Genomic DNA, 22721 nt, shown 5'->3' with positions numbered 1-22721 from the left:
GTCCCTCCACAAACTCCACAGCTTTCCAGATTTTCTTTGTACGGTTTGCTGTCTAAAAGTCAGCTCCATGCTATTCCCTCATAATTGCCATTAGAACATTTGAATAAACTAGTATATTTTTTAAATTCCACAGCAGAAATCAGGAGGAAGATGGGATCTTCCTCCACATTTTCCATTTGAAATTTCATATGCCTCAACACTGCAGTCAGGGAGGAGGTAAAACCCGTGCAAGGGGACAGAAGTGATAGAAAAGTGAACATTTACTACTGACTTCTCATTTAATATGAAGAAGTGACTAGAAAGAAGAAGCGATGACATATAGATATATATATACACACACAAAAATATGCAAAGATGGAACTAATATTTCTGAAGAGATTCCAAAGATTTAAAATAAAGGAGAAAATGAAGCCATAACATATGGTAGTACAAAAATTCCAAGAACATACTTAATTACAACTCTAATACCATAACTTACAAGGAAGTATGATTTATGCTTATACTGTCAGTTCCTTCTTCAGTGCATGTAAAAATTATTCATTTCTAGGCCTTTTGGGTAAACAGGTGTTTACACACTCTAAAGGTCTAACATTCTTTCTGATAATTTCAAGGTTAAAAATGCCATCTGCAATTCAAACGTGAGCTGGAAAATGAGGAAATTTTTTTTCCAGAAGTTTTGACAGGTATTCTGAAAAGATGGGAAAAGTATGGTATGGCTTAAGCAATCACAGGTTACAATTTTTGCTAACCAAATAAACAGCTTTTGCTGCAGTTTCATAAATAAAGTCATTCAATTTGAATTGCCCTGTGACAAATTTTTAAGTCCACTAATTTAACTCTAATTCAAACTATTATCTCCTTTAGAATTTACAGTAGCTGAAATTAAATTAGTCCAATTAAAATAGTACAACTTCTAATTGCTAGTGCTTTCATCATAGTTTATAACTGATCACATAACTGGATGATGATAAGAAAACAACAGGTCAGAATTTGCTTGCATGAATCTACAAAAGGTGCATTGGTAATGAAATGAATAGAAAGATCTCCAGATAAAAAGGTACGTTTACTCTTGCATGTGTTGCATATACATGCTATACTTCAAAAATGGCCTTTTTCACTGCTTTTGAAAGAGATGCAGATTGCACAGTAGACATTTCACCTTTCTAATATAGTACACTACGGATTTAGATACTCTTTTTTAAATCACAGAATCATAAAATGGTTTGGGTTGGAAGGGACCTAAAGATCATCTAGCTCCAACCCCCCTGCCAGGGGCAGGGACACCTCCCATGAGACCAGGTTTCTCCACCATTTCATGGTCATTGCGTGGTCTCACCAACAAGGAGGGGCTGGTGGGGAATGTGGTGCTCAAGGGCAGCCCTGGCTGCAGTGATCATGAAATAGTGGAGTTCAAGATCCTTAGGGCAGCGAGGAGGGCACATAGTGAGCTCCCTACCCTGGACTTCAGGAGAGCAGATTTTAGCCTCTCCAGGGGTCTGCTTGGCAGAGTACCATGGAATAAAGCCTCAGAGGGGAAGAGGGGCCCAAGGAAGCTGGTTAATAGTCAAGGATCACCTTCTGTTAGCTCAGGAGAGATGCATCCTAACAAAGGAAGTCAGACAAAAATGCCAGGAGGACTGCATGGATGAACTTTGAAGATTTGAAAAGACTTTGAAGATTTTTCTCAGAAGTATTTTCACAATAGTAGAAGGACAAATCATTAAAATTCAAATGAGAAGCATTTCTAAAGCTAATGTCATAACGAGTGAGCAATGTTCACAAATTATATTGTGATATGCAAGTTATCAGGCACGGAAAAAACAAGTTTAGTCAAATGAAGTGGTTGACATATCTATTAATTGCAGACCCTCTGCAACAAGTGGTGAAATTAAAAATCAGTAGTCAAGAGGGCACAAATCAGTAGTTGGTCTAACAGATGAGCCTATTTTGTGTGATTTTCTGCCATTTTGTGCAGTTGCTTATAGATCAATACAGCAAAATCAATTACAGTTCAATGATTAATGATGAGATTCCCAAAAATGTCGAATAAATTCAAAGTAAAACTTCAAAGGTCACATCAGTGTTTCTTGAAATCCCATCTTTAAAACACTTGGTTTTGCTATCTGGTTTTTGTTTTCCATATTACTACCCAGCCACTTAATACATCAAAGTGTATACTATTAGCATGAGATTATTACTTTTGTGTGTGTGTGTAATTCCTAAGGAATACTGTGAAAATAAAAAATCCAAACTTAAATAAAATTTGAACCTTATTTATTTCACCTCAAACTGGTGTACTTTATAAGATCCACTACTACTTATATATCTGAAGTATGATTTTGTTTCACAACAGCTTCTATATCTACAAATGTGGCAACCACCTACAGTTTTGCATTAAAAAAAATCTACTGCTCATGGAGCAATCTGCAAAGTAGTAACAGTTCATGGTAACTCTTTCTTTCTGACACTGATTGTCAACATTAAACCACTGCTAAGAAATTACAACACAACTCCAACTGGAAGGGTGTATGTTTCAAATATAAACTCATATTTAATAATTTGTGCAGATGTTTGGTCTATAGATGAAAACAGTTTCAGAATAAATACTTACATCTTGCTCATAAATGCTCCAAGGAAAATAAAAATTTATCTGAGACATGCCCTGAGCTATCTAGATTCCTTAATAGTGCAAACAATGCTGCAGCGATGCCTGGTTTCACCCTGGGTTTTGTAAAAGCAACACAGCAACTGCCCACAGAGCTCCTAAATGGCTGACACACCACAGCATTATGCACACTACAGCAGTTTTTGTAGCTTTGCTAAGTTCCGCTCCATCCACTGAATATTGAACTGAATTGTGTCAATTGCCTCTTTTACACAACGCAGTTGAGAGCTCTCCTCTGATTTTGACTCAAAAAATGACTTCACCTGCATAGCAATAGAAAAGAAAGAAAAAGAAAATGTTAGTTAAAATCAACACTGGCCACACAGATAGGTTTGGAAGCAAAGGCTACACAGAGTTGCAGGAAATCCATTTGCAAGAATCACTTGTACCTATGCAGCAAGCAAACCTCTCAAAAGAGTTCCCAAAATGCAAGGAAAGCAATTTTAATAAGAACTGCAGCAGTAACTCATTTGATTTCAATAAATTATTTCACCAATAAACAAACATTCACTTATCGTATTCATCACAGAGCAATCACAGAGTACTCAGAGTTCTGGAAAAGGAGTGTTGTTCTGTGACAAACAACCGATGGTTGCAATGAACCCTCCAGCAATCCGTAATGATCCCCACTCCCACTCATCATTATAATTGTCAATGCTAACACTTAAAATACTATAGATGAAATCATAAACAGCTATCTCTACCAAATTATCTGAATGAAAATATTAGACTAAACCACAAACCATTCTTGACATTAAAGTCAATGTCTTGTTAGGGAAGACAACAGAGATTTCTATTAACCAGCTCTAAGCTGATACCCAACCTCCACAATAGCTCCTTGGGTTTGTTGACAGCAAAAATAACATAAAGCATTTTCTATGGCACTCCTTGACATTCCAGATGCACATGGAGAAAGTAGAGCTTGTTTTCAAAATCTAGACCAAAATTTTATCTAGACCAAATCATTATTTTGGGAGAGAGTGTGTTACAGTGAACAGGAAAACAAAACAGTATAAACATAACTGGGTTCAACTCTATACATAACTCTGCCACAGACTCAGTACGTAATCTTCAATACCTTTATGTATATATTTGCCATGAGTGAAATAGGGAAATCAACAGAAAGCAACAGAAAGATGTATATCCTTGCAAACAGGCCTCAAGGACAGAAATAACGTGTTGTCCTAATCCCTCAATTAAATGAAATTAGCACTAGAAAATATTGCTTTCTCATAGATTAAGGTACCAACCTCAAGCAGATGTGCCTTTGTTGCAAACTGAGAAGTTGACCAATTAATGATATTCTGGATAGTATATGAGCCTAGGTGAAACCTGAAATGCAAACAAAGAAGTTATTTTTAACTAGGAGCCACTTTAAGATGCAGGTTCAGTATATGTACATATTCTTATTTCTACTTTTTTGGTTTAGTAGTTGCAAATCATTAAAAGTACTTAAATTCAAGTTTACATATCTCATTTATCAAAAGAGATACAAGGTCTTAGAAGTCCAAGCCTCTAGTTCCCTAATTGCTCTAAAAATTGAACTTCAGAGCAAAAGACATGGAAAATTTTCAAACTTCCATCATAGTTCAAATAGCAAAGAACTGAATACCAAGACCGGTACTTATGGTATGTATTTCCAACCGTCATCAAAAGAAGTATGGCCAGCGGGTTGAGGGAGGTGATTCTCTCCCTCTGCTCTGCTCTGGGGAGACCCCACCTGGGATGCTGCATCCAGATGTGTGAGTCCTCAGTACAAGAAAGACACAGACCTGTTGGAGCAGGTCCAGGGGAGGGACACAAAAATGGTCAGAAGGATGGAACACTAGAGGGGCCTACAGGACAGATGGGGAGGGACTCTTTATCAGGGATTGGAGTGATAGGAAGAGGAGTAATGGTTTTAAACTGAAAGAAGGGAGATTTAGATTAGGTATTAGGAAGAAAATCTTTACTGTGAGGGTGGTGAGACACTGGAACAGGTTGCCCAGAGAGGTGGTAGAGGCCCCATCCCTGGAAACATTCAAGATCAGGTTGGAAGGGATTCTGAGCAATGTGATCTAGTTGAAGATATCCCTGCTCATTGTAGAGGGCTTGGATTAGATGACCTTTAAAGGTCCCTTCCAACACAAATTATTCTATGATTCTATGAAACTCTATGGTAACTGAATTTGCAACCAGATTTCATTTCAAGCAAAGTAATTTTGTAAATTGGTTACTAAGAGCTTGCTAGAGCAGAAATTTTCATCCAGAAGAAGCTTTTTTAGCAACACGAAACTGTTTCAATTCAAAACTAGGATTTAGAAACATGGTTTTCCATGTACTGTTAGCTTTTTGAAGACTTGCAGGCCAGCTCTCCTGCTGGGTACCCTTAAAGGCCAGTTAAGAAAAATATGTATTTCTAAAGAAGTAGGATTTTTTGATTATTTGGTTTTGGGATTGATGTGAAAAAGCAAAAAAAATAAATGCTGAATGAATTCCCTGGGCCTGTTTTTGAATGCATTTGATCCACATAAACACCTTGCATCTGCAGCAATTATCTTAGAGACAGCATCCTTTTAAGAGAAATTCAAATCAAGATTTTTTTAGAACTCCTGTGAGGGTCTAAGAGCGTCCGAAGTCCCATCAACTACTGGTTAGACTACGAAGTTTATGTTCCAAGTTATCTTTGTAAAATCAGATTTTAAAACAGGCTTTACAATTTTAATACAAATCTTCTTATAGGAATCCAAGTATTTATTATCTTGCACTTGAAAGAAACAAACAGGTACTTTTGCCACTGCCAGTGTGAAGTTTCAGCTACATCAAAAGCCTTACTTTCGTGTAAGCTTTTTCCAGTTCTCTTTGACAAAGTCCCAGGCCAGCAAATACCCAGGCAAACTCTGGCTAACAGTTGCTATGATATGTGAAAGTTCCTGTGCCCTGATGACTTCTCCTTCAAGGCTGTTCTGCATTAACCTAAAAGACAAAGCGTATGAAAAGGGACAAGAAAAAAACATCTATTCATATCTTCACATGATTCTCCTGATACTTCTGAATTAGATGGAAAAGATTATATAACAGACCAAACAACAAGCAACTTGTGGCATCTGGAACACACTGATGCTCCATTTTATAAACACTGTAGGCACTTAGCTTTAGTTTCCAAGTATCAGAGTGACCTTCGCTCTAAACCAAGTATCTGAATTTTCATTGTTGGTGGAAAAGATGAAGTAAACTCTAACAACTTGAAAACATAATGCACTGAAAATCTGAGAGAGGAAAGCTATAACAAGAACCATCTGGCAGGACAACCTTGGTGTCCTCCACGCAGTACTGAGATTTGGTCTATAGAGAGGTGCTTGAGCACAATATAAGGTCAAAATTTCACCCAAAGAAAGAAAAAAAAAAAGAAAAGGAAAAAAAACCACCCCCCCAAAAAACTCAAATAGGTACAATCTTGGTTATAAATACAGACCAATCTTATAAGATCCCATAGAACAATGTTCGATTTTGTTACCTTTACCACAAAATCTGCAATTTTGTGTTACCAGTAGTGCAAAGCCTTTAAGTTCAATTGTTTTCTCCCTATGTGTATTAAGAATTTGGCTTTTTGAGCTATTCTGTTACGTAGATTATTTTTAAGTGAAAACTATCAAGTTCTTCATGTTTATGGAAGGCCTGTACTAAACATGTGGATACATTTTCTTTAGGAATCAGAATTTTTTTCCATGATACAAAAAGGCAATGCATTTTTTTCAAATATTTTAACGCTCTTAATTTACACAGTATACAACTTTTTGGGTCCTTCATACCAGATCAGCTTTCTGACATCTTCCGTGCTGGCCAAGGCTTCAATCATTTTGCTTTTCTCTGCTTCAGAAACTGAAGAGGAGTACATCTTTAGGAGGAATTCCCAGCCATCACTAGATTTGGCTCCAGCTGTAAATATGGCTTTCATAACATCACTAGGCAGACTACAGGGAAAAACAAAACCAATAACAAAACAAAACAACAAAAAAACCCAAAACAAACAAACAAAAGGGGGACATAAAAATGCTCATCTGAGAAAAGAAGGAAGAAAAGTCACAAAATGAAAAGATTAGCTTGAAAAAGATGCCTGTCTTCTGAGCACTTTAATTCTGTAGCAATTGTAATTTTGCAGGACTCAATTCATGCCAATCTAATACTTTAAGTCACTGGGAAAAAGCAAATCTTATTAGTCACATGAAAGCACAGTAAACTGTACAAAAATCTGAGTAATTTTCTATGTCTCAAAAATGCACATGATACCAGAGCAGAATGAATTCTGCAAAATAAACAGGTATTCTTTGACGTTGCTACTAAGTAATCCTACTTGAGCATGCATCTTGGGAAATGCAGACGGAAGAAATCTGTAGCTGGTTTTGCAGTCACACTTAATGAAACTGCAGACAAAGTCTTAAATTCTAGCACAGTTCTCCCTCTCGTCTTAAAACAGCAACTACTTCTACATGAGGAACAATAAAAGACAGAATGACATGCTTTACCAATATTCAGTTGTTGGTGGTGGTGTGGGGATTTTTTGGTTTGTTTTGTTTGTTGGGGTTTTTTCCCCCAAAAAGTGGAAGCCCAGTTTTTGTGGTACCTCATTGTTCCATTAGACTTCATCCACTTCTCAAACATCTCAGTGGCAGTTGCTCTACAGTTTCTTATACCATGGATGCAGGCAAAAGTTAGCAGTGTTGACCGTAACTCTCGTTCAGAAAGGGTGCCATCATCTGTCCAAGCCTGTTGATCAATTTTATCACCAAGCAGGTGCTCTATTCTATACTAAAGGAGGAAAAATTATTAGCAATAGCTAATTCTTCCCAAGAGGATGTTCTATATACAAAACTAGTTTAAAAAAGAATAAAAAATAAAATTAAGTTTTAGAAGTGTGGAAGGTAAAAATAGTAGTTTTTCATCTACCTATTCCAATTTACATTTACATACCATTCCTTATCTGTGTGAATAAATATCAGATACCACACAGATCTGAAAGATGGGCCACGGCTACATCTTAAATTGCACGTGGAAACTGAAGACTACTCTTCGAGCGACAGTTCAGGCTTGTACGTAGTCAGCTTACTATCGCAACTAACTACAACTCCTGTAGGTTTACTTGCTTTTAGCTCCACCAAGTAACAGTTAATACACCTTAGTTTAGCACAAACAAACAAACCTTTATCTATAGGCTGAACATGATTCATATTTGTAGTTTTGTAGCTTGCCAAAACCAGAGCTAGGTGCCTAACGAGGTATGCATCTCAGCTGAAACACTTGAACTTAAATATAACCTCATAGACACTGCATTGCAAACCATAGCTTGGGCTGTTTATTAGAGCAGATCCGTAAAACTTTTGAATAAATACTAAATAAATAAAATTATTATAGTAGTGGGGTTTTTTGTTTCTTATGTTTCCTTAAGCACACACTAATTACCCTTACCTAGTATAAAGAAAAACATCTGCTATTTTATCTAACCATTTAATAATTTTCCTTCTAGACTAAATCCCTTTGCTGATGTACTACAATGTAAAGCAGCAAGGATCATTTTAAACCTGTAGATGAATATAGAGGAGGTTTCCTAATAAGAAGGTAAATAGAGAAATGAAAGACATTTCCTCAGCAAGAACTGAGGCTACGATGTTGATTTCATTGCTAAGCCTGGAGCACTGTATCGTGCTAATCTACCGCACAGCTGGAATGGGACAATGACAACCATTCATATGTTCCTATTTTTCCAGAAAATAGTTGTTTTTTTCCATTGCCTTTATACAAAGCAATTAGATCTATGATCTCCAGCCACTCTAATAATTTTGGAAATAAATTTTCTGTGCTAAAAAAAAGTCATGGACTCTGTTTAATTACATATCTGTACTACATTGACCTTTATAGCCGCTATAGCAAATCCCCAGGCACCACTGGGTTCCCACTGCATTACACTCTCTACAAAACACTGCGGGCAGGGGTAGGGGGCTAGGGGATGGGAGGGTGGATAGGGGGGAAGTCAATCCCAAAAAATTTAGTATTTCAGAAAGAGATCATTACTACTTAACAAAAGCAGGCAAGACTAGCAACCATCTAGAATCCCCATGCAATTTAGTGAGATAACGGTTCAACAGTCAACACTTAAAAAGATAATGTAACTATAAAGAACATTACAGCTAATTACGTCAAATTATAATTTCCAGAAAACTAGGACATACCATCACTCGTGCTGCCAGATGTTGTTCACCCTTTTTCTCTAAAAGGCTGTATATAAGACTCAGCTGAAACAAAGCTTGAGTGAGTGGTGCAGTGCCGCTCTCCTTGTTAAGGTATTCAATCAGCTCAAAGGCCTTTTCCAGAGACTCTCTTCCTAGACTATAGGTCAATGAATACAAACATTAAAATGGCTTCCAAATCAAAAGCACTCCCTGAAACAAGATCAGAAGTGATGCTCTCTATTACATTAACAGAGGAATAGGTGAATAGAGGGAGTAACATAAGAAACACTTTCAATGTAGAGTTTTTTGTATTATAACTTTAGTAAGATAGCAAACAAAGCAATATTGGCCACTAACATGTGTACAGTTAACAAAAATGAAAATAGGTAAGGAAGTGTGACAATAATGTCTGAAAATATTTATCATAAATGAGAGTACTCACATACAGGAAGCAGCTGACAAAGAGGCTACCCAGAACACTCAGCCTCACCTCGTCTGACAGCAGCGGTGAAAGACAAGAGAGGGAGCCAGTAAAAAATTGACAGGCAAATAGCTTGCTTCTCTGAAGTGAAGCACTCATTGACAGAGTACAGGAAAACAGTATGCTCAACAGATTATTGAACACTAAGGAAAGCAGTGTCTTCCAGAAATGGAAGCTATCGCATGTCTCTTTATGATGCAAATAAAGGATGCTGCTATAAACAACAGGGAGATAACATCTAAGACCAATATGGAAGCATCACTAAAATAACTTCAAAAAAGATATTAGTGAACAGTTTCAATAGGCTAATAAAGACTGAATTAAAACTTCTTTGAAGCAGGCTTCTCTAGAATATAATCCTCTTTCACGTGGAAAAAACTATAAACACATATTAACTATGTTTTCTAATATAAAAGTCTTACCCTGCAAGGTTGAAGATATTGTTAATCAAATTTGCTCTGTCTTTAGGACTCAAAGCAGTGTGGTTATTTTTCAACAGATCAATCAGCGTTTTCCAGTCTTCAGCATAGTGTACTATGTAGTATCCGTTCATGTCCACATTGAATTTTATCCATTCCACCTCTTCCGGAAGCTCAATGACAGCTAATAGGCAGACAATCAACCAATTAGCAGCAGAAACAAAAATTTAGCAACTGTTCATTCAAATCCAAATCTATGATGCAGACTGGTTCCAGAGAGTCAATAAATCCTTTTCCACTCACTAGCTCCCCCTAGTATGAAGGAGGAATAGCCAAGTACAAAGTTTTCACAAGAAGGCTCCAAAATTCCAGGTTGTACTTCTTCCTACATCTGATTGAATGAATAGTATCAGGATTTGCTCCGAGTTGTACTTACGCAGTTAATTATTTAGTGCAGTAAATTTTCTCCTGTTCAGTCCTCCTTTAAAACAACCTCCTTGAAAAACTCTCTGCCCACTTCCATATGTATATAAAGAACAGTTACACATGTCATATAAAGAAATAGAGAAATGGAGACAGCATTAAGTAGATGACAGGCCACATTCTAGTTTCAGAGTCAACTAGGTACAAGAAGAGAGGCTTTGGGAAAAAGTTCTTAATTTCAGTTGATTCTATAACTCTTGCCAAAACTGACAATTTGCATAGCACCTACAATGCCTTTGAAATGGTAGTAAATATTCTACCCCAAATGCTTTTGTACATCTCTCCTACTCTCATATCCTCCACATCCAAGGTTCTACAGTGAATAGGAATTAGTATGATGAACATGAGACCACCAACAGGGTCATTTAAGGTGAAACAAAAATTACGAAATCAGGCTACTTGCCTATTAGTTCTAGTAAAATGAAGAAAACATTCCATTAAACAGCTTTAGTTTTCCATTCTGACAATTCATAATATTTTTTTCTAAAACTCCATCTCAAATGAAAAAAGCCAGGAATAACTTGAAGGCTTTGTAAAACCAAAGTCAGAATGACATAAACCAAAAAGACTTACTTTAATTATAGTACTTCTAAAGTCATTTTAGATGGGTGGCAGTTCATAAAAATCAGTACATAGTAAAAACGTCAAGATCAGATCTAAGAATTTAATTTTAAATTTGTATAGTTTTATTTCAAAAAGTAGAGGTGTGAGATAGGCTTATGAATTAAAAATAATTGCCAGCTAAATGTACTGAGTAGTAACTTTTACAGGGGAGAAGAAAATACATCAGCAGACGTAAGGTGATGAGTCAGACCAGCATCAATAAAATGCAAAAACCCATTCATGTCAATGGAAAGAGACGGCCAAAGTGATTTTTAGCACGATACTATATAAAAGCGTATAGTAACTATTCACTTAGCAAGGAAAAAAACACGTCTGAATAAAAAAAAAAACAAACCCATAGACTAACAATTTAGGATTCAAACTAGACACTGCAGCAAAACCAAAGTTTATGTGAAAAGATCTAAGGGTTTCAAGATCTACAACAGCATTCTAAAAAACTTAAAGTGTTACAGATTCAATATTTTCTTACACCATTAAAGAAAATAAATAATATTTCAGTAGAAAGTGAGTTCCTCACTTTTCAGTACACTGGCAGAGCAGCTCTCCCATTACTCACTCTCTAAAGGACATGCAGTTTGAGAGAGTTTGTGCGTGCACTGGGAAGAAAAGACCAACACTCTAATGATGACACCACCAGTAGTGCTTGGCTTCAGATCTGTGTAATTATTTTGTACTACATATGCTTTCATCTTCACATCTTATGCAAGTGAGCACTCAGAAAGATCAGGAATCTGTAACACTTAAGTAACTTGCTACAGAAGTTTTGAGCCACATACCTGACTTCTGGTCCAGTAAATATGCATTAGTACAATGGGTAAAGTTGCAGCTACTAGTTATGTAGGTGAGAGGAATATGCCACAGATAACTGCAAAGGAAAGCAAACGTTTACTGACATATTAAACACATATTATTTGTCTTGAAAGGTTTGGTTTGTTTTTTCTTAAAATTTAAGCATTTTAATATCTTAGTAGTATTAGAACCACTGCATGCTGTGTAAAATTAAATAAAGTACAAATCCCATTCATATAATCAGAATAAGATAAAAGAATACATTTACAGCATGTACAGCAATTCTTTTTTTATTCCCACCACATTGACAAGTGGGAAAAATTCATAGAATCAGAGACTGGTTTGTGTTGGAAGGGACCTTTAAAGGTCACCTAATCCAAGGCCTCTACAATGAGCAGGGATATCTTCAACTAGATCATGTTGCTCAGAATCCCTTCCAACCTGACCTTGAATGCTTCCAGAAATGGGGCCTCTACCACCTCTCTGGGCAACCTGTTCCAGTGTCTCACCACCCTCATCACAAAAAATTTCTTCCTTATATCTAATCTGAATCTACCCCCCTTTAGTTTAAAACCATTACCCCTTATTCTACCACAACAGGCCCTGCTAAAATGTTTGTACCTATCTTTCTTACAAGCCCCATTTAAGTATTGAAAGGCCACACACAATAAGGTCTCCCCAGAGCCTTCTCTCCTCCAGGCTGAACAACCCCAACTCTCTCAGCCTGTCTTCATAGGAGAGGTGTTCCCTCCTTCTGATCATTTTTGTGGCCCTCATCTGGACCCACTCCAACAGGTCCATGTCTTTCTTGTACTGAGTACTCCCACAGCTACCAGTACCAGGTGCGGTCTCACCAGAGTGGAGCAGGGTGGGGAGAACCACCTCCCTCAACCTTCTGGCCACACTTCTTTTGATGCAGCCCAGGATAAGGTTGGCCTTCTGGGCTGCAAGTGCACATTGCTGGTCCATGTCCAGATTTCATCCACCAGTACCCCAAGTCCTTCTCAGCAGGGCTGCTCTCAATCCCTTTATCCCCCAGCCTGTATTGATGCCAGGGGTTGCCCTGACCCAGGTGCAGGACCTAGTACTTGGCCTTGTTGTACGTCATGATGTTCACATGGGCCCACTTCTCGAGCTTGTCCGGGTCCCTCTGACTGGCATCCCATCCCTCAGGCACATTAACCACAACACTCAGTTTGGTGCCAGCTGCAGACTTGCTGAGGGCGCACTCAATCCCGCTGTCTATGTTATTGACAAAGAAACAAAACAGTGGTGGTCCCTATATGGACCCCTGAGGGACATCTCCTAGTACTTCTTCCTCAGTTCCAGCATGATAAGTAGCTGGTGCAAAGCCATATGGACAGGAAATCTCTGGCTGTATCAGAAATTCAGCCAGTATTCAGCAAGCTGGAAGAATAAATGCTATCATGACTCATAATGGTGATAAGGAATTGATTATTTAGAGAAAACACAACTTTGAGTGAGATGAAACAAGTTGCACATATGCATTCCAATTCTGTCAGGGACCCCTTCTGTGTATGACTCACACAGAGCACCCTTCTTCAAAAGCTTTTCATGCACTCCCCAAAGTGACATCCACTAGAAACAGAAGAATAATTAAGCCTAACAATCCTTCCCTTTTCCCCTCACCTTTCAATCACATATCACTCTCCTTCCTCTACATAACCAAAATAAAACAAAACGCTGTAACTTCCAACATTTCAAGAGACAAATTCCTTTCACAGGTCTGATTCTGCAAGATCATGTAAAGGACTTTGTTTCCATTAAAACTTCAAACAACTGGCTAGAACCAACCAAAATCTAAAAAGGATTCAAACTTATGTATTTTTGTTTGTTACAAAATATAGTAAGGTTCATAATATAAGACATATTTGCAGAAAATTCATTTTTACAATTAGAAACTGCCACATCTTTGCTTCTTCAGCATTTGCATATATACTTCTCTCTTAGTTTTTGGTACAATGGATGTTGCCTCTCTTATTTATTCAGCCATTTGCTGTCATGCATTAGTGCCGTCTTAAAACTTTTAAGCCAAGAAAGCTTTGATTCTAGCTTCTCTACTTTCCTCTAACAAAGCCCAAGATGCACACTGAATTTTGGCAGGAAGGAGTAGAAACTCTAAAGTAAGACATATGCATCTGTAAATTCTGCAAACTTCTGCAACCTGCCTACCTTCAGCTTCTCATTAACCACACAAAACTTTCTGAAATTAAAAGAAAACTTTACCTGTGAGATCTGCCTTTTAGTATTAAAAAATGTGAAGAATTCATTCTACTATTTACCACAACTCATCATCTCAAGCTTAAAAGCTTCTGGAAAGGATCCAAATAAGAAACTCAGCTTAAAAAGGACGCCACAGATTTTTACCAGGTGCTTGGGTGGAAATAGACATGGATCTTCAGGCAGTTATTATTGTGAATTTTTGTGCTAAATTCTCTATTACTTCAAAGAAAATACTAGAACCTCTGAATACAAGTGAGAGAGACGCACAAGATACAAGAAAGATATCTGCAGGTAGATTTTAATGGATAAAAACTATTAAGATGGTAATAACCTTGCATCTGATGTCCAATTTTCTGTTTCCATATGATACAAAAATTTCTCTTGTTGTACAGAAATATTCTTTCCCTGTCGAACAACAGTAACTAAAGGAAATCCTTTATGCAGAATCCATGTCTTCATCAGCGTTTTTACATCTAATGTTCCATTGGTAATCTGCAAAAACAATCATAACAAGAAGATTGCAATTGGACAACACTTTTAAAGCTTCCTCCTTAACCTACCATGTAAGTAGTAGCATGATTCTGCATCTGCAAACAATCACTTTAACACTGAGCTTGTAAATTTTGTAACTAATAATTTAGGGGAGCAAGTGGCTTTTATTTTCTTAAGTTGAGGGAATCCTGGCCAAGCAGTGGAAAGACATCGGGCAGGTTGAACTGGTACGTCATGAAATTGGAGAAGAGAATGTTACAGGAAATAAACTAAGCTCTCAAGCTCCCCCATACCCTTTTTCTTTTCTTATTGGTATTCTGATATTATGTGGGTGTTTCAGGTTAAAGTTCTTCATTCTTCTTTTAATTCTGAAGTGAATATTAGAAATTTAATTAAAGCAACGGTGTGCGTACAACAAAAACATATCCTTTTTCTCCTTTTTTTTTTTCCCCTCCCACTTACCAGCCTTTGCATAGCTTAACATCCAACCTCTTCTAATCTTTCAGAGACTGCCTGTACTACAACATCCCCACTGAGGGACAAGCACTTTATAATATCTACATATTGCATCCCTAAGAGAAAGAAATCGGCCAAGGAACGCAGGAGACCTGCATGGTTGAGCAGGGAGCTTCTGAAAGAGCTCAAGTGGAAGAAGGAAGTCTACAATAAGTAGAAGAAGGGACTGACCCCTTGGGAGGATTACAAGAATGCTGCCAGAGCGTGCAGGGATGAAACAAGGAAAGCCAAGGCTGCCTTGGAATTAAATCTGGCCAGGGATGTCAAGCTCAACAGGAAGGGCTTCTACAAGTATATTGGAAACAAAAGGAAGACCAAAGAAGTTGTGGGCCCACTGTTGAATGAACCAGGAGCCATGTTGACGGAGGATGCAGAGAAGGCAGAGTTACTGAATGCCTTCTTTGCTTCAGTCTTTACTGCTCAGCCCAGCCCTCAGGAGTCCCAGGCATTGGGGGAAGTAACGGGGAAAGACGAAGACTTCCCTTGGGTTAAGGAGGATCGAGTGAGGGATCAATTAGATCAATTAGATATTCACAAGTCCATGGGCCCCGATGGGATGCACCCGAGAGTGCTGAGGGAGCTGGCAGAAGTCATTGCTGGGCTGCTCTCCATCATCTTTGAAAGGTCCTGGAGAACAGGCGAGGTGCCTGAGGACTGGAAGAAGGCCAATGTCACTCCAGTCTTCAAAAAAGGCAAGAAGGAGGAGCCGGGGAACTACAGGCCGGTCAGCCTCACCTCCATGCCTGGAAAGATGATGGAACAGCTTGTTCTGGGCATCATCTCAAGGCACGTAGAGGAAAAGAAAGCTATCAGTAGCAGTCAACATGGATTCACCAAGGGGAAATCATGTCTGACTAATGTGATAGTCTTCTATGATGGCATGACTGGATGGATAGATGAGGGGAGGGCAGTGGATGTTGTCTACCTTGACTTCAGCAAGGCGTTTGACACGGTCTCCCACAGCATCCTCATAGGGAAGCTTAGGAAAAGCGGGCTTGATGAACGGGCAGTAAGGTGGATAGATAACTGGTTGAAAGACAGAGCTCAGAGGGTAGTGATTAGGGGCACAGAGTCCAGTTGGAGGTCAGTGACGAGTGGTGTTCCCCAGGGGTCAGTACGGGGTCCAGTCCTCTTCAATACATTCATCAATGACCTGGATGAGGGGATAGAGTGCACCCTCAGCAAGTTTGCTGATGATACAAAACTGGGAGGGGTGGCTGACACACCGGAAGGCTGTGCCGCCATACAGAGAGACCTGGACAGGCTGGAGAGCTGGGCAGAGAGGAACCTTATGAATTTCAATAAGGGCAAGTGTAGGGTGCTGCACCTGGGGAGGAATAACCCCATGCACCAGTACAGGTTGGGGGCTGACCTGCTGGAGAGCAGCTCTGTGGAAGGAGACCTGGCAGTCCTGGTGGACAACAGGATGACCATGAGCCAGCAATGTGCCCTTGTGGCCAAAAAGGCCAATGGCATCCTGGGGTGCATCAAGAAGAGTGTGGCCAGCAGGTCAAGGGAGGTCATCTTCCCCCTCTACTCTGCCCTGGTGAGGCCGCACCTGTAGTACTGCGTCCAGTTCTGGGCTCCGTGGTTCAAGAAGGACAGGGAACTGCTGGAGAGGGTGCAGCAGAGGGATACCAAGATGATTAGGGGACTCAAACACCTCTCTTATGAACAAAAACTGAGGGATTTGGGTCTCTTCAGTCTGGAAAAAAGACGGCTGAGGGGGGATCTTACCAACACTTATAAATACTTAAAGGGTGGGTGTCAGGAGGATGGGGACAGGCTCTTTTCAGTGGTGCCCAGCAACAGGACAAGAGGTAATAGGCACAAACTTGAGCATAGGAAGTTCCACCTAAACATGAGGAGGAACTTCTTTACTTTGAGAGTGGAAGAGCACTGGAACAGGCTGCCCAGAGAGGTGGTGGAGTCTCCATCTCTGAAGACATTCAAAACCTGCCTGGATGCGTTCCTGTGCAACCTGCCCTAGGGGGCAGGGGGTTGGACTAGATGATCTCCAGAGGTCCCTTTCAACCCTATGATTCGATGATTCTATGATATCACTGCCTCTTTATTAGCAGAGATGATCATTCAGCCCGAAAAGGACAGTATGTCCCCAAACTTACGAAAATGTGTTTTAGGTTGAGCTCTCAGAAACATAAGGAAATTCATATATTATTATTCAAGTTACATTTAACTTTAACAAACCTATACTATCTCTCTAGTTCACCTTACCAGCATTTACAGCCCACTGTTCTCTGTTCAAGCCAGCAATAACATGTACAGTTTACCCTCGTGGGAAAATGCTATATTATTTATGTAGAGAATGACCATGAACTTTAAATAGGGGTCTCAATTCCAGGGAAGCATTTTCTATCAAAAATTTACAATTTATAGAATTTTAAGTCTACGTGGCTTTTTACTTTTTACATACTTCCAGCAATTTCACTAAATCCTCTTCATCCTCATTGTTACTACAATGTTACATTATGCAATCCCTCCATAAATTGCCCAAGGTGTGCTGAATGCATGCTCTCACTTTCTTTTGCCACTATCTTTTCCTTTGCTTCCTGTTACACTTTGAAACCACCAAGAAATCTATAAGATCAATGCCAGCCAGCCAAACATATCTAAACCAAAAAATCCCAAACCCAAGAGGAGAGGAATGTTAAGAGGTCAGGAAACTAATTAAGTCTAATACTTGCACCTTGTCGACTTGCCTGTTTCACATCTCAGTCTTTCTGTGCTAACACCTACAGACTGGCAGAAAGTCATGTGTCTAATCTATACAGAGACATGAGTAAATTTGAAATTTGCTCCACTGAAATAATTCTGAATCACCTGAAATTAAACCAATTTATTAGAAATTATAGGTTCATAGTTTCATCATAGCAAAAATTTTATTGAAATTAATTGATTTTATTGTGCCCTGGTTCTAGCAGAGATAGGCTTAATTTTCACATGGAGCTGGGATGAGGGTTGGCTCACACAAATTAGCCAAACAGGTATTCCATACTATGTGATGCCACGCTCAGTATATAGGGAATGTATATAGTATATTAGTATATAGGGAAGTTGGCTGGGGAGGAGGGGGCAGGAATCTCCACTCAGAGCAGGCTGGTGGCTTCTGGGTTCAGTCAGTGAGCGGTGGTAGGTTAATCGTGTTTTGTATATTCCATTATCAATATTATTCTTGTTGTCTTCCTCTTTCCTTCACTGTTCTGTTAAACTACCGTTATCTCAACCCACCCAAGCCTTTTTCTTTTGATTCTCCCCCCCGCCCACCACTGGCAGGGAGCTGTATGTAGTGAGAGACAACTCGCCGAGGAGACTAGGTCAGTCTGTACTGGGGAAGGGAATCGCGGCAAAAAAGGCCGGTAAAGGGGCTCGTTTTTGAGGCTTTTTCAAGCCAGGAAAAGCGGCCAGCCCGAGCCGGTGCCCAGCGCTTGTTGGGAGTGGTGACAGCTGAGGAGGAGCATGGTGGAGCCAGCACCCCCGGCGGCAGGTCTGAACGAGGAGGGGGTGGGACCATTCCCCCCTCATAAACGAAGGCCTTCGGGAGCAAACAAGCAGCGAGTGCGTGTTCCCTGAGTGTCACCCGCAGAACCACCCGGCAGCACCAGAAGAGGGTGTACGACGGAGAGGCAACGTCAGCGGCGGGCAGCCACCGCAGAGTGCGGCGCGGGACGGGTGGCTGTGAAGGGAGGAACAAGAGGAGACCAAGCAGGCAGGCAGGCTAGGTCGACTGCAAAGAAAACATGGTCTCCACTCGGTCTGTAGCCAAAGCCAGAAGGAATAAAGTGACCCAAATGGATGTGACGGAGAGATGTGCAGCCATCCAGGCGATGGGCTGTACGGAATGTCTGTCACTCTGGCAGGAGGACAGCAGAGACAGTGCCTGTGTGTGCTGCGACCAGGTAAATGATCTGCCCAGCGTGGTGGCTGAGCTTGAGGAGGAAGTGGGAAGACTGAGGAGCATTCGGGAGTGTGAAAGGGAGATTTATCGGTGGAGCCACACCCTGCCATCCTTAGGGAAAAAGCAGCAGGAGGAGGCTCCACAGGAGGTAGAGGATCCCCTGCCCTCTTGTCACCAGGCAGAAGGAGGGGAACTAGGACAGGATGGGGGGGAATGGAAGCAGGTACCTGCTCGGGGCACCAGGAGATCCCCCTCCAGACCGCCCAGCCCCCCCCAGGTGCCTGTACAGGACAGATATGAGCCTGTGGAGATAAATGATGAGGGAACTAAGGATGCTGATAAAGCCCCATCCAGGGAGTTGTCAGAGCAGCCAGCTCCACGCATTAAGACTGCTTCTGTGAAGAGCAGGAGGAGGGCAATAGTCACAGGGTGTTCCATTCTGAGGGGAACTGGGGGTCCCATATGCAGGCCAGACCCTTCCCACAGGGAGGTCTTCTGCCTCCCTGGGGCCTGTGTTAGGACTATAACCAGGAAGCTTCCTGGCCTGATGCGGCCCTCAGGTTATTACCCTCTTTTGATCTTACAGGCAGGCAGTGATGAGCTGGAGAGTAGAAATCTGAGGGCAATGAAGAAAGATTTCAGGGCCTTGGGACGGCTTGTCAAGGCTTCAGGGGCACAAATTGTGTTCTCCTCTGCCCTTCCAGTTTTGGGGACTGACGAATGGGTAAACGAGAAAATTGGAAAGATCAACACCTGGCTCCAAAACTGGTGCTACGAGCAGGGCTTTGGGTTCTGTGATCATAGTTTGATCTGCAGGACAGCGGGCCTGCTTGCTAAGAATGGGAAAACCCTATCCCAAAACGGGAAAAGGGTACTAGGCGAAAAGTTAGCAAGGCTCATGGACAGGGCTTTAAGCTAGAATCGAAGGGGGAAGGGGATAAAACCAGGCCCACAAGTAATGAGCCTAGGGATAAAGGGCCAAGGATGGGGGTGAAATCAGTAGCCCAGCTCAGGTGCATCTACACAAATGCACACAGCATGGGCAACAAACGGGATGAGCTGGAAGCCATTGCGCAGTAGGACAGCTATGATGTAGTCACCATCACAGAGATGTGGTGGGATGACTGTCATGACTGGAATGCTGCGATGAATGGCTATGAGCTCTTCAGAAGGGATAGGCAAGGAAGGAGAGGCGGGGGTGTAGCTCTGTGCATTAGGGGATGTTTTGATTGTATAGAGCTAGATTCCAGTGATGATAAAGTCGAGTGTTTATGGGTAAGGATGAAAGGGGAAGGCAAATAAGGGAGATCTTGTGCTGGGAGTATGCTATAGACCACCCAACCAGGATGAGGAGACAGATGAAGTATTCTGTAAGCAGCTGGCTGAAGTCTTGCAATCGCCAGCCCTTGTTCTGGTTGGGGATTTCAACCTGCTGGGTATCTGCTGGAAATACAACACAGCAGCGAGCAGGCGGGCTAGGAGGTTCCTCGAGTGCATGGAAGATAACTTCCTGACACAACTGGTAGGTGAGCCTACCAGGGGAAGTGCCTTGCTAGACCTACTGTTCACAAACGGTGAAGGACTAGTGGGAGATGTGGTGGTCGAAGGTCGTCTTGGGTTTAGTGATCATGAAATGGTCACGTTTTCAATTCATGGTACTTTCTCAGGGAAGCAAAATGACAAAAGCCCAAATGTAAACTAACTCACTAAAATGTCAGACCAGTCCAGCTAAACCCTGCGTTTTTGGAAAAAGGGAATATGAAAGTGCATGACAGTGCAGGCTATGAAACCACAAAACAAACCAAAGACTCAGACACAAAATGAGGTGCAGCCAGAAATGGACATAGAGGAAATGGCAAACATTTTAAGCAGCATCAGTTGGTGGGCTCCTCCACAGAGAAGGGCAACTTCTGGCAGATAATGCTGTTAAATACCTGTTGTCAGCAGGAATTCGGTAATTATTGAATTAGCACCAAATACAAAGGGTTGTTTCTCATTGAAATAGGAAATACACAGAGTTCTAACATTAGATTTTACTAAGTTGGTTGGATGTGATTCACTTAACAATACTAATACAGGTGGGTGAAACAATCCCAAAGTTGGTAACAATTACTTTTGACTCTTAAAAGATGATGACTGAGGGTCCAAAAGACTGGAGAGGCTTGCTGAGTTTGCAGAAAAGCTGAACTTGACCATGGACAAACAGTAGGGTTATAATTAAACAAAAAAAAAGTTGTTTACTGAGCCAGGGAGACAGACTAAGCAAGTAATCTAGAGTTTTGAGAATTACCCTTTTCCCATGCCCTAGAAACAGCTAAACCCCGCATCTACTAACAGTTAAGCCCTCGCATTTATTAAACATGAGGCATCTGTGTGGTCTCCCTAGCCACTCTGTGTGGATACTACCACCTCCCTGTGGCATGTTCTCCAAGCGTGCATGACTGAAGATGGTTAGTCTGAAGGCTCCGCTTTGCAGACATTGAGGAAAGTCTATTTTGCACTATAAAAATCACTACACAAACCAGAAGCATTCTCTGTCATGCAAGTCGCAGTCTGGTATCAGTAACAAATGGCAAACTAGTGATTGTGCAAGTGTGCTTTGTGAAACAGAAGTAGAACATTGAAACAAAGTTACACTAGTAGAGAGTATCCCAGGACCTCTACAGAAGTTACTACTTCTTGAAAGCAAAGTTTTGTGCTGAATTTAAGATGACTTATTTTTATTCTGGTATTAACAGACTAACAATGCAAATCTAGACAGGATGTGTACATACGGATGCGTCCACAAATGTGGCTGGTGCATGGCAGTGCATACCCCCTTCTAGTGCTTTTTTGGGATGATTCTCAATGGAGTCCTAGAAGCTACAGGAATCTCCGTATCTATATGACAGAACTTTGGACTATGCGGAGACAGAAGTTCAGAGTATACACCTGCAGTCTTTTATCCTATTTCTTTCATAAAAAATTAAATAAATCAAAATTCACAACACACTTAGAGAAGTGAAAAAAAGACACAACAGCATTTCAAAGACGGGTACCTCATTCATGCTGTCCCACAAGTCATCACTCCGGGCAGATCCATACTTGTGATTATGCAAATATACCTCAATGCCAGCTTGGAAAACATCCTTCGTCAGATAGTGCTTCAGCATCAAAAGAAGTGAAGCCCCCTTTAGGCAGAAAAAAAGAAAAAGAATTGGTAAATTATAAAGTTATAGACCTTGCTAAAGCATATGCATATTACAGCTCTTCCACAGTACAAGAATAACTCAGAAGCTGGCAGATGTTATCACAAACTATGTCACTTAAGTAATTACCTTAACACTCAGTTACCGTCAAAAAAATTTTTAGTATTTCATAAACTTCAAATATAGTTACAAAAAAGGCCAATACAACTTGAAAGTTTTTCCTAGCTGCTTTGGAAAAAAAATATTTTTAAATATTTTTTTAATATTTTGAAGGCTTGATATACAGTTACAAAACAGGCTAATAAAGCTTTATATTTTTTCCAATTAACATCATCTCAAAAATATTGCCTCCTTACTGTATGGTACAGAACTGCACTCATAAGACAGTGTTTAGCAGTCATATGATTTGCAGTTACATCAAAAAACTAAAAATACAGGAAAAAGATGAGATACACTTAGTACGGTAGAATTGACAATGCATTTTGACAGCATTTAAATACAACCATGTAACTGAGTAGTTCTAATATCAAAGTAGCCACAAATGTGTAGACAGAAAGGTGGTGGGTTTTGCTTTTTTAAAACATAGCTGAAAGCCAATTCCTTTCCATAGAAATGCTTCTATGTCACAGCCACTAATAAATAAATTGCCTGAGGTTACAGGTACAGTACTTGCATACTGTACAACTGAATGCAGACGA

General features: G+C 40.3%; 1 protein-coding gene across 3 annotated transcripts in view; it reads right to left on the bottom strand.

Annotated features, from left to right (window-relative positions):
* Nucleotides 1–259: 259 nt before the first annotated feature.
* LNPEP (leucyl and cystinyl aminopeptidase) overlaps nucleotides 260–22721 on the bottom strand; it is a 65814-nt gene continuing 43352 nt past the window's right edge. For 2 of the 3 annotated variants that reach the window (XM_063319495.1, XM_063319496.1), the window contains 10 exons: nucleotides 21874–22005; nucleotides 14243–14403; nucleotides 11655–11743; nucleotides 9775–9955; nucleotides 8872–9028; nucleotides 7269–7453; nucleotides 6457–6618; nucleotides 5480–5620; nucleotides 3916–3997; nucleotides 260–2928 (listed from right to left, as the gene is read on the bottom strand). In XM_063319495.1, the coding sequence (XP_063175565.1) occupies nucleotides 2797–2928; nucleotides 3916–3997; nucleotides 5480–5620; nucleotides 6457–6618; nucleotides 7269–7453; nucleotides 8872–9028; nucleotides 9775–9955; nucleotides 11655–11743; nucleotides 14243–14403; nucleotides 21874–22005 (1422 nt within the window). In that variant the 3' untranslated portion in view covers nucleotides 260–2796. Of the gene's footprint in view, nucleotides 2929–3915; nucleotides 3998–5479; nucleotides 5621–6456; nucleotides 6706–7268; nucleotides 7454–8871; nucleotides 9029–9774; nucleotides 9956–11654; nucleotides 11744–14242; nucleotides 14404–21873; nucleotides 22006–22721 lie in introns of those variants that run through there. The other variant, XM_063319497.1, reaches the window with a different exon arrangement.

Source organism: Chroicocephalus ridibundus, chromosome Z (assembly GCF_963924245.1).
Source record: "Chroicocephalus ridibundus chromosome Z, bChrRid1.1, whole genome shotgun sequence".
Classification (NCBI taxonomy): domain Eukaryota; kingdom Metazoa; phylum Chordata; class Aves; order Charadriiformes; family Laridae; genus Chroicocephalus; species Chroicocephalus ridibundus.
Note: the sequence above shows the minus strand (reverse complement) of the source record. Positions and strands in the feature narration are given on the sequence as shown.